Below are 11,605 nucleotides of genomic sequence, written 5' to 3' on the forward strand. Positions count from 1 at the left end.
CCCAATTTTTGGGGTTAAATCGTCAGTTTTTGAGAATAAATTCCTGATTTGGGGGGTTTTAAATCCTGGATTTTTGGGGTTAAACTCCCGAGTTTTGGTGGGAAATCCCCAATTTTGGAGTTGAATCCCCGATTTTGGGGGTTTCAAATCCCGTTTTTTGGGGAGCTTAAATCCCTGATTTTTTGGGGTTATATCCCTGATTTCTGGGGTTTCAAAACCGGGATTTTGGAGGTGAAGTCCTCGATTTTTGGGGTTCAATCCCCTGATTTTTTTGGGGGGTGAAATCCCCGATTTTTCAGGACAAATTCCCAATTTTTGGCGGGAAATCTCCCATTTTGGGGTTAATTCTGATTTTTGGGGTTCGAATCCCCAATTTTTGTGGTGAACTCCCCAATTTTTTGGGCTTCAATTCCCGATTTTTGGGGTGAATTCCCCAATTTTTGGGGTTAATTCCCGAATTTTGGGGTTACATCTTCGATTTTTTGGGGGTAAATCTCAGATTTTTGGGGTTACATCCCCAATTTTTTAGGTGAACTCCCCGATTGTTTTGGGCTTCGATTCCCGATTTTTTTTGGGGGGGGGGTTAAATCCCCGAATTTTTGGCAGGAAATTTCAAATTTTTGGGGTTCATTCCCCGATTTTTGGGGCTGAAATCCCCGATTTTGGAGGTTAAACCCCCGATTTTTTGGAGTGAGATTCAAAATTTTTTTGGGTTCAACCCCCGACTTTGGAGCTAAATCCCCGATCCTGCGCTTCAATTACGAATTTTTGAGGTTTCACATCCCGGATTTTTTTGGGGGTCAAATCCCCAATTTTGGGGGTTCCATCCCAAATTTTGGCGGGAACCCCCCCCCGATTTTTTTGGCGGGAAATCCCCGATTTCGGGATCCTTTTCTCGCTAAAATTCCCTTTTAAATCTCCGCCGAACCCCTCCCAGTCTGTCCCAGTCTGTCCCAGTCTGTCCCAGTTTGTCCCAGTCTGTCCCAGTCTGTCCCAGTCTGTCCCAGTTCGTCCCAGTCTGTCCCAGTTCGTCCCAGTTTGTCCCAGTTTGTCCCAGTCTGTCCCAGTCTGTCCCAGTCTGTCCCAGTTCGTCCCAGTTTGTCCCAGTTTGTCCCAGTCTGTCCCAGTCTGTCCCAGTCTGTCCCAGTTCGTCCCAGTCTGTCCCAGTTTGTCCCCGTCTGTCCCAGTCTGTCCCAGTCTGTCCCAGTCTGTCCCAGTTCGTCCCAGTCTGTCCCAGTCAGTCCCAGTCTGTCCCAGTTTGTCCCAGTTTGTCCCCGTCTGTCCCAGTCTGTCCCAGTTTGTCCCAGTTTGTCCCCGTCTGTCCCAGTCTGTCCCAGTTCGTCCCAGTTCGTCCCAGTCCCCTCCCAGTTCCCGCTCAGGCCCCGCCCATTCCGGAGGTGACGTCATCTCGCGATAGCGCGGCCGGAAGTGGCTCCGGGGGCGGCGGCGGCGCCCGGTGAGGAACCGGGAGGGAACTGGAATGGAACGGGATAAACTGGGACAAACTGGGACAAACTGGGATAAACTGGGAGGGACTGGGATAAACTGGGATGGACTGGGATGGACTGGGACAAACTGGGACAAACTGGGAGGGACTGGGATTTACTGGGGCCGTTCCCGGGTGGATCCCCGAGTCCCAAATCCCGAATTTTGGGCATCCCAAATCTCGAAGTTTTTTGGGGGTCCCAAATCCCCCGAATTTCTGGGGTCCCAAACCCATCGCAGAGACCCCCGAGGGGATCCCAAAATCCCAGCCCAGGGAATCCCCAAAATCCCAAAATCCCAACCCAGGGAATCCCCAGAATCCCAAAATCCCAACCCAGGGAATCCCCAGAATCCCAAAATCCCAACCCAGGGAATTCCCAAAATCCCAAAATCCCATCCCAGGGAATTCCCAAAATATCCCAAATTCTCAGATCCCCCGAGAGGATCCCAAAATCCCAAATTCCAGCCCAGGGAATCCCAAAAACCCCAAATTCCCAAAACCCCCAAATCCTGAAAACCCCAAATTCCCAGAAAATCCCCAAATCCCCAGAAAATCCCAAATTCCCCAAAACCCCAAATCCTGAAAATCCCAAATTCCCAGAAATTCCCAGAAAATCCCCAGATCCCCAGAAAATCCCCAAATTCCCAGAATCCCCCCTGCAGGAATCCCCGCCCCTATCACTAATGAGATGCAAATGCCTCATTTGCATATTCCCGGCGCCTCGTTTATCCCCATCCCATCCTGGGAATATCCACGGGGACCCAAAAATGGGAATTCCATCCCCAATCCCCAGAATTCCCATCCCAGATTTTGGGATTTGGGGTTTTTGGGGATTTGGGAATTTTTGGGGATTTGGGGTTTTTGGGGATTTGGGGTTTTGGGGGATTTGGGATTTTTTGGGGATTTGGGGTTTTGGGGGATTTGGGATTTTTTGGGATTTGAGGGATTTAGGAATTTTGGGATTTGGGGTTTTTGGGGCTTGGGGATTTGGGTTTTGGAATTTGGGAGTTTAGGGGTTTAGGATTTTAGAATTTTGGGAGTTTTGGGGGTTTTGGGGAATTTGGGGCCTCCTCGGAGCCATCAGAAGTCCCAAAATCCTGATCCCAGATTTTGGGATTTTTGGGCCTTCGTGGCACCAGGATTCCCAAAACTCCAATCCCAGATTTTGGGGTTTTGGGTCTCCTCAGAATTCCTGAAATTCCAATCCCAGATTTTGGGGTTTGGGGCCTCTCCAATGACTTTGGAGGTCCCGGAATTCTGATCCCAAATTTTGGGATGTTGGACCCTGGTGGTGACATCAAAATTCCCAAAATTCCGATCCTGGATTTTGGGATTTTGGGGGTTTGAGATTTTAGAATTTTGAGGTTTTGGGGTTTTGGGATTTTCGGGATTTTGATATTTAAGGGTTTTGGAATATTGCGAATTCGGGGATTTTGAGATTTGGGGAATTTGGGGCCTCTTTGAATCCATCAGAATTCCCAAAATTGTGATCCCAGATTTTGGGATTTTGGGATTTGGGGCCTCCTTGGAATTCCCAAAATTCCAACCCTGGATTTTGGGGTTTGGAGCCTCTTCGGTGACCTCGGAACTCCCGGAATTCTGATCCCAGATTTTGGGATGTGAGATTATTTTGGGATCCAGGATTTTGGGGTTTTGGGATCCAGGATTGTTTTGGGTTCCAGGATTATTTTGGGGTTTTTCAGAACCGCTCAAATCCTCTGGAATCCCCCAATTTTTTTTTTTTTTTTTTTTTTTTGGTCGTTTTGCTCTGCCCGGGGGGGTCCTCGAGGGGGTCCCCAATTCCCCAAATTCAGCTCCAGGAGTTTCCAAGGGACCCCCAAATCCTCACCTGTCCCCCACCTGTCCCCCACCTGTCTCACCTGTCCCCGCCCCCTTTCCCAGGTGCCACCATGGAGGCCCATTCCCCCTTTGCCCAGGTGATTCCTCACCTGTCCGAGGAGGAGGAGGAACCAGGTGAGGAGGAAGAAGAACCAGGTGAGGAGGAAGAAGGAACAGGTGAGGAAGCAGAAGGAATAGGTGAGGAAAGAACAGGTGAAGAACCAGGTGATGATGAAGATTCAGGTGATGACGAAGAACCAGGTGAGGAAGAACCAGGAGATGACGATGCAGGTGAAGAAGATCCAGGTGATGACGAAGAACCAGGTGAGGAAGAACCAGGTGATGACGATGAAGAGGATCCGGGTGATGATGGTGAAGATCCAGGTGACGATGATGACGACGACGATGAAGACCAGCACCGCCGCCCAGGTGCGTCCCTCCAGGTGCGCCCCTCTCCGGCCGCCCCCTCCTCCCGCCGGCCCCGCCTTTACCTGCGGCCACGCCCACCCCCGGCCGAGCCCGGCCCCTCCCACCTGCAGCACCCCTGGCCCCACCCACCGGGAGCCCCACGCTCACCTGAGCCAGGTGAGCCCGCCGCGCCCGGCTTCGTGCAGCTCATCGACGAGCGCGGCGTCTACTCCACCGCCAAGCTGGTGCTGGGCGGGCGCTCAGGTGCGCCAGGTGAGCCCGACAACGAGGACAACGGGGAGCAGGAAGGCGCGGGTAAGGGGGAGGAGGAGGAGGAGGAGGATCCGCCCGCCCACCTGGAGATCCGCCAGGTGATCGTGGCCGACAAGCCCTTCCAGTGCCCCGCCTGCCACAAGAGCTTCAAGCGCACCTGGGAGCTGCTGAGCCACCAGGTGGTGCACACCGAGGCGCGGCCCTTCACCTGCCACCTGTGCCGCGCCGCCTTCAAGCGCCACTCGGACTTCAAGAGCCACGCCCTGGTGCACAGCGAGGAGCGGCCGCACGGCTGCGACCTGTGCGGGAAGCGCTTCAAGCGCTCCTCCAACCTGCAGGAGCACCGCCGCACCCACAGCGGCCAGCGCCCATTCGCCTGCGCCGGGTGCGCCAAGTCCTTCCGGACGCCCTACGAGCGCCGGCGCCACGCCCTGACGCACCTGGCCGCCCCGGAGGAGGCGCCGCTCAGGTGCGGCGCGTGCGGCAAGGCGTTCCCGGCGGCGGGCGCGCTGCTGCTGCACCGGCGGCGCGGCTGCGAGGAGAAGCGGCACGCCTGCGGCGTCTGCGGCAAGCGCTTCGCCCACGGGCACTCGCTCAAGGTGCACGAGCGCGTGCACACGGGCGACCGCCCCTTCGGGTGCGCGCTGTGCGGCAAGGCCTTCAAGCAGAGCAACGCGCTGGCCTCGCACGCGCGCGTGCACACGGGCGAGCGCCCCTTCGCCTGCCGCACCTGCGGCAAGGCCTTCAAGCAGTCCTCGTACCTGGCCGTGCACCGGCGCGCCCACACGGGCGAGCGGCCGTACGCGTGCGAGGCGTGCGGCAGGGCCTTCGCGCGGCCCTCGCTGCTGCTGCGGCACCGGCGCGCGCACGGCCGGGCGCGCCCGCACAGGTGCGCCCGCTGCCACAAGCTCTTCAAGGACCCGGCCTACCTGGCCGCGCACGAGAAGGTGCACACGGGCGAGACACCCTACAGGTGCGGCGTGTGCGCCAAGGGCTTCGCGCACCCCTCCAACCTGCTGCAGCACCGCCGCGTGCACCGCGACACCTGAGCGCGCAGGTGAGCGCGCCGGGAAAGGTGCGGCGGCGGCGGCGGCCGAGCCCCGGGGATGAAGGCCCGGGTGGAAGGACTCGGTACCTGTGAGCCCGGGCAGGTGTGGGCCCCGAAAGCTGCAGCAGCAGCACCTGGACTGCGGCACCTGGACTGCAACACCTGAGCCCCAGGTGTGGAAACCCCGGAAATGCACACCTGCACAGGTGTGGGCCCCGAGAGCTGCAGCAGCAGCAACACCTGGACTGCGGCACCTGAGCCACAGGTGAAGGGACTTCAGATCTGCACACCTGCACAGGTGCGGACCCCGAAAGCTGCAGCAGCAACACCTGGACTGCGGCACCTGAGCCCCAGGTGAAGGGACTTCAGATGTGCACACCTGCACAGGTGTGGAGCCCAGAAATTGTATTTGGACCCCAAAAAGGTGTGGCAGGAACACCTGGACAGCGGCACCTGAGCCACAGGTGAGGGCACCCTGAATCTCCATCCCAGCACAGGTGTGGAACCTGAAACCTCACACCTGACCAGGTGTGGGAACCCCGGACCTGCACACCTGGACAGGTGTGGACCCCAAAAGCTGCAGCAGCAACACCTGGACAGCGACACCTGAGCCACAGGATGGGGCAGAGCACACCTGGATGGGGCGGGGCACACCTGGATGGGGCAGGTGCACACCTGGATGGGGGAGGGCACACCTGGATGGGGCAGGAGCACACCTGGATGGGGCGGGGCCTGAACACACCTGAGCTTATCTGGGGCACACCTGAACACACCTGAGCTTACCTTGGGGACACCTGAACACACCTAACCCTAACCCTAGCACACACCTGAGCTCACCTGGGCACACCTGAGCTCACCTGTCGCACCTTTCCGGGCGGTTCCGTAGCGCTGGGGGTGGGCGGGGCACACCTGGATCGTTCATTAAAGGATCGTTCATTGATGACGTCATCGCCGGTCTCACCTGGAGCTTTGGGGGCGGAGTCAGCAGACGGGGGGGGGGGGGGGGGGGGGGGAGCCCCCAAAATTCACACCTGGGGTGGGTGGGGTCACCTGAGATTCACACCTGTCACACCTGGAGGGGTGGGGGACCCCAACATTCACACCTGGAGGGTTTGGGAGCACCTGGGATTCACACCTGTCACACCTGGGAGGGTTTGGGATTCCCAAAATTCACACCTGGAGAACAAGAACCTCCCGAAATTCACACCTGTCTCACCTGGAGGGGTGGGGGACCCCAAAATTCACACCTGGGGTGTTTGGGAACACCTGAGATTCACACCTGGAGGGGATGGGGAACCCCAGAATTCACACCTGGAGGGGTTTGGGGACACCTGAGAGTCACACCTGGGGGGGGGAGACCTCCCAAAATTCACACCTGTCACACCTGGAGGGGTGGGAACGCCTGAAATTCACACCTGGGGGGGGTTGGGAGCACCTGAGAGTCACACCTGTCACACCTGAGGGGTTTGGGATTCCCAAAATTCGCACCCGGAGTGTTCAGGAGCACCTGGAATTCACACCTGTCGCACCTGGAGGGGGTGGGGACACCTGGGAGTCACACCTGGGAGAAGAGGAGACCCCAAAGTTCACACCTGGAGGCTCCAGACGCCATTTTTAATTTATTCGCCTGCCCAGGTGTGCGGGGACACCTGAGCTCCACAGGTGGAGGGGGGGGGAAGGAAGGAGCCAGGTGAGGGTTCCAGGTGAGGACTCCAGGTGAGAGCAGCCAGGTGAGAAATTCCAGGTGAGGGAATCCAGGTGAGAGGTTCGGGTGAGGTTTGCAGGTGAGGATTCCAGGTGAGAATTCCACATGAGGTTCAGGTGAGAGGTTCCGGGCGAGAGATTCCAGGTGAGAGGTTCAGGTGAGAGAATAACCAGGTGAGTTTGAGGTGAAGATTCCAGGTGAGGATTCCAGGTGAGAGCAGACAGGTGAGAGCAGACAGGTGAGGTTCAGGTGAGAGATTCCAGGTGAGGATTCCAGGTGAGAGCAGCCAGGTGAGAGCAGCCAGGTGAGGATTCCAGGTGAGATATTCCAGGTGAAGTTCAGGTTAGGGAACGCATGTGAGGATGCCAGGTGAGGTTCAGGTGAGAGATTCCAGGTGAGGATTCCAGGTGGGAGCAGCCAGGTGAGGCTCAGGTGAGAAGTTCCAGGTGGGGTTCAAGGTGAGAGATTCCAGGTGAGAGCAGCCAGGTGAGGAGGGCCAGGTGAGGTTCAGGTGAAGATCCCAGGTGAGAGGTTCAGGTGAGAGGTTCCAGGTGCCAGGTGAGCCCCACCAGGTGAGTCCCAGGTGAGTCCCTCCAGGTGAGCTCAGGGGGCGTCGTCCATCAGCTGCAGCTCCTCCCCCTGGCCAGGTGAGCTCCTCCTGGGCAGGTAAATGGCGCCGGGGGCCCTCGAGGCGTCCAGGTGAGCTGGGGACACACCTGGGGTCACCTGGGGTCACACCTGGGACACACCTGGGGGGGCGGGACTCACCTGGGACACACCTGGGGACACCTGGGGTCACCTGGGACACACCTGGGGTCACCTGGGGTCACACCTGGGACACACCTGGGATGGGGACACACCCGGGACTCACCTGGGACACACCTGGCCCGCAAGGTGAGCCAGAGCAGGGCCCCGCCCAGTGACGTCAGCAGCACCAGCAGCGCCACCAGGTACGAGCAGGAGGGGGCAGCACCTGGGGACAGGTGAGGGGCAGGGGGAGATGTCACACCTGGACTCACCTGTCCTTACGTGTCTTTACCTGTCCCAGCCTTCTCGCCTGTCCCACCTGTCCTGAATCCCGCCCGTCCTGCCACACCTGTCCCTCACCTGTGGCCCCTCCCCCTGTCCCCACCTTTGGCCCCTCCCTCTCACCCAGAGCCCCGCCCCCTCACCTGTCCCATACCTGTGGCCCCTCCCCCTCAGCGTTAGCCCCTCCCCTTCACCTGTCCTTCACTTTTAGCCCCTCCCCCACACCTGTCCCTCACCTTTGGCCCCTCCCCCTCACCTTTAGCCCCTCCCCCACATTTGGAACCCCTCCCCCTCACCTTTAGCCCCTCCCCCTCACCATTGGCCCCGCCCTCCCCCCTTTAGCCCCTCCCCCCCGCTCACCTTTGGGCATCTCGCACCTGAGCTCGGCCGCCGCCCCCCCCCGCGCAGGTGCCCGGCCCCGCCCCCTCCTGCAGGCACTCGGCCAGGTGCGCCTCGGAGCCGTCACAGGTGAGGCCGGACAGGTAGAGCCGCCCCCGGGCCGGGCGGGGTCCCTGCTCCTGCAGGTGCGGCCCCGCAGGTGCGCCGAGGGCGGGGCCGCAGCCCAGCTGCCGGCACAGCACCTGCGCCTCGGGCGGCCCCCAGGTGAGGCCGCACACCTGCAGCCAGGTGCGGTTCAGCAGCACCTGCACCTGCCCCGAGCAGGGCCCGGCCCCGCCCCGCAGCCGCACCTGGGGGGGATCCGCACCTGGGGGGGAGGGGACGCGGGGTCAGGGGGGCGGGGACAGGTGGGGACAGGTGAGGAAACTTTTCTGGGAAAACTGTGCCTTGGCCTCACCGCCCTCACGGGGAGGAATTTCTTCCAGGTGTGGAACATTTTCCCCCCTTTTTTTCCCACTTTTTTTCCCCTCCCTTCTCCCCGGTAAATCAAGGAACTTTTATTTCTCTCATTTTTATTATTTTTGTTTGATTGCATTTTATTGCATTGTATTTTATTGTTTTTATAAATTGATATAGTGACTTAATTAATCAATGAATTCCCATCAGTAAGTTTTCCGTGACAAAATAAGAAGAAAAAGCACCAGGAGAAAATTTCCCCCATCCTCCCCCCCCAAAAAAAAAACCCCACACCCCCACCCTGCCCCCCAAAAAAAAAGGAATAATCCCAAAACTAATTGGAATAATCCCAACAGTAATTGGAATAATCCCAAAAGTAATTGGAATAATTCCAAAACTAATTGGAATAATCCCAAAACTAATTGGAATAATCCCAAAACTAATTGGAATAATCCCAACAGTAATTGGAATAATCCCAAAAGTAATTGGAATAATTCCAAAACTAATTGGAATAATCCCAAAAGTAATTGGAATAATCCCAAAAGTAATTGGAATAATTCCAAAACTGATTTGAATAATCCCAAAACTGATTGAAATTTCCATGACAAAAAGGAAGAAAACCAGGGCAACCCTGCCCCAAAAAACACCCAACACCATTCCCCAGGAAAAAAAAATCCCAAACCAAGCATGGCTTTATCCCACCTGTGGAATTTCGCTTTTTTCCCAGAATTTTTGGTCCGTGAAACCTTTTTCCCATTAGGTCCTGGTGGGGCAGGGAAGGATTTCCCGCGTGAGGATGAGGAGGAACATCCGTGGCGATGGCCGGGAAGAAGGACGGGATTTTCCGGGCGTTTTCCCGAGCTCCATCCCCCTCCGGAAAAGGCCGGTCTCAGTTTCCATAAATCCATAAATCCATAAATCCATAAAAATCCATAAATCCATAAATCCATAAATCCGGGGACAAAGGTCCGTCCCAGCCCCACCCCGGGGCAGCCGCCGCGTCCTTCCCGCTCAGGTACGGAACTCCCATTGGGAAAAAACCCCTTTAATTAACCGGGATTAATTAATTGAACGGGGATAAATGCGTTTCGGCGGGGATTAATGAGCGGTTGGGGCGGAATTGCTCTCCCGCGGGATTTATCCGTGGTTTGGGATGTGGCGGAAAACGCAGGAAATCCCAGGAAAAATCCCCCGTGAAATCCCGGCTCGCCGCTCAGTTTGAGCATTTGTCCTCACCCGGGGCGGGAAATCTGTAATGTTAATAATTTTTATAATGTATAGCATTAGAAATTATTTCAAAACAGTATCAAAACCCACTGTTAAAATTTAGTATTAAAATATAATCACAAGATCCAATATTAAAATCCGATACCGAAGCGACATCCCAAACCCCACTAAAAACTGATATCGAACCAAAAATCCGATACCGAAGCGACATCCCAACCCCACTAAAAACTGATATCAAACCAAAAATCCGATACCAAAATGACATCCCAACCCCTCTAAAACTGATATCAAACCAAAAATCCGATACCAAAATGACATCCCAACCCCGCTAAAACTGATATCAAACCAAAAATCCGATACCGAAGTGACATCCCAACCCCGCTAAAACTGATATCAAACCAAAAATCCGATACCGAAACGACATCCCGAACCCGCTAAAACTGATATCAAACCAAAAATCCGATACCGAAACGACATCCCAACCCCGCTAAAACTGATATCAAACCAAAAATCCGATACCGAAACGACATCCCGAACCCGCTAAAACTGATATCAAACCAAAAATCTGATACCGAAGCGACATCCCAACCCCGCTAAAACTGATATCAAACCAAAAATCCGATACCGAAACGACATCCCAACCCCGCTAAAACTGATATCAAACCAAAAATCCGATACCGAAGCGACATCCCAACCCCGCTAAAACTGATATCAAACCAAAAATCCGATACCGAAACGACATCCCAAACCCCACTAAAATCTGATATCGAACCAAAAATCCGATACCGAAACGACATCCCAAACTGATATCAAACCAAGCTCCAGCTGGGCGGGGTTCCTCAGTGAGAGGGGAAAAGCGGGAGCGAAGACCCCCAGGAGGATTTCGCGGGTGGGTTTGAGCCCCGCGCGACTCCGCGGGGAGGAAGATTCCTGGGGTCCCGTTTCCCACGGGGTTCCGCGGATGTTTCTGGTTTTCCCTCTCGCAGCTTCCCGCCGGGGTCGCCCATGGATGCCCGGCTGTGGCGGCTGGCGCTGCTCCCGGTCCTGGCCGCAGGTGAGGGAGGCTCCACCGGGCGCCCGTTCCCGGGAGACGGCCGATTCCCGCTCCGAAATGTCAATTAACGCCTAACGAGCGCGCGGGGTTAGCTTGGGAAAGGTTCCGTCTCCAGAGGGTGGAGCTGCTCCGCAGCGACTCCGGAACATTCCAGAGTTTGTGGAGCGTTGGGGCAACGCTGTCAGGCACTGTTGGGATTGTTGGCGCTGTTGGGAATGTCGGGACTGTTGGGAATGTCGGGATTGTTGGGTCGGGACTGTCGGGATTGTCGGGACTGTCGGGATTGTCGGGATTCTTGGGTTTGGATTTTGGGACTGTTGGGACGGTCGGAATTGTTGGGACTGTTGGGATAGTTGGGGTTGTCAGGATATTCAGGACTGCTGGGATTTTTTGGATTGTTGGGATTTTTTGGATTGTTGGGATTGTCGGGATTGTCGGGTTGGGACTGTTGGAATGTCGGGATTGTCGGGAATGTCGGGATTGTCGGGATTGTCGGGATTGTCGGGATTTTTGGGTTTGGATTTTGGGACTGTTGGGACGGTCGGAATTGTTGGGACTGTTGGGATAGTTGGGGTTGTCAGGATATTCAGGACTGCTGGGATTTTTTGGATTGTTGGGATTGTTGGGATTTTTTGGATTGTTGGGACTGTTGGGATTGTCAGAGTTGTCAGGGTTGTTGGGACTGTTGGGATTGTCGGGACTGTTGGGACTGTTGGGGTTGTCAGGATATTCAGGACTGCT

The 11,605-nt window shown here is 56.1% G+C and overlaps 2 protein-coding genes across 2 annotated transcripts; one reads left to right on the forward strand and one right to left on the reverse strand.

The window, feature by feature from the left end:
- The first annotated feature begins 1,424 nt into the window (after positions 1-1,424).
- Positions 1,425-5,687, forward strand: LOC132085830 (zinc finger protein 883-like). Its single transcript, XM_059491305.1, has 2 exons — positions 1,425-1,456; positions 3,389-5,687. Exon 2 carries the CDS (start codon positions 3,397-3,399, stop codon positions 5,053-5,055), a length of 1,659 nt encoding a protein of 552 aa, XP_059347288.1. The 5' UTR covers positions 1,425-1,456; positions 3,389-3,396; the 3' UTR covers positions 5,056-5,687.
- A 969-nt stretch (positions 5,688-6,656) lies between these two features.
- On the reverse strand, positions 6,657-10,817 carry LOC132085706 (putative DMBT1-like protein). The gene is made up of 4 exons (XM_059491141.1): positions 10,760-10,817; positions 8,149-8,494; positions 7,631-7,732; positions 6,657-7,463 (listed from the first exon to the last, which is right to left on the reverse strand). Exons 1-4 carry the CDS (start codon positions 10,815-10,817, stop codon positions 7,136-7,138), a joined length of 834 nt encoding a protein of 277 aa, XP_059347124.1. The 3' UTR covers positions 6,657-7,135.
- Between the last annotated feature and the right edge of the window lie 788 nt (positions 10,818-11,605).

This window comes from Ammospiza nelsoni, chromosome 32, assembly GCF_027579445.1.
Source record: "Ammospiza nelsoni isolate bAmmNel1 chromosome 32, bAmmNel1.pri, whole genome shotgun sequence".
In the NCBI taxonomy this organism is placed as follows: domain Eukaryota; kingdom Metazoa; phylum Chordata; class Aves; order Passeriformes; family Passerellidae; genus Ammospiza; species Ammospiza nelsoni.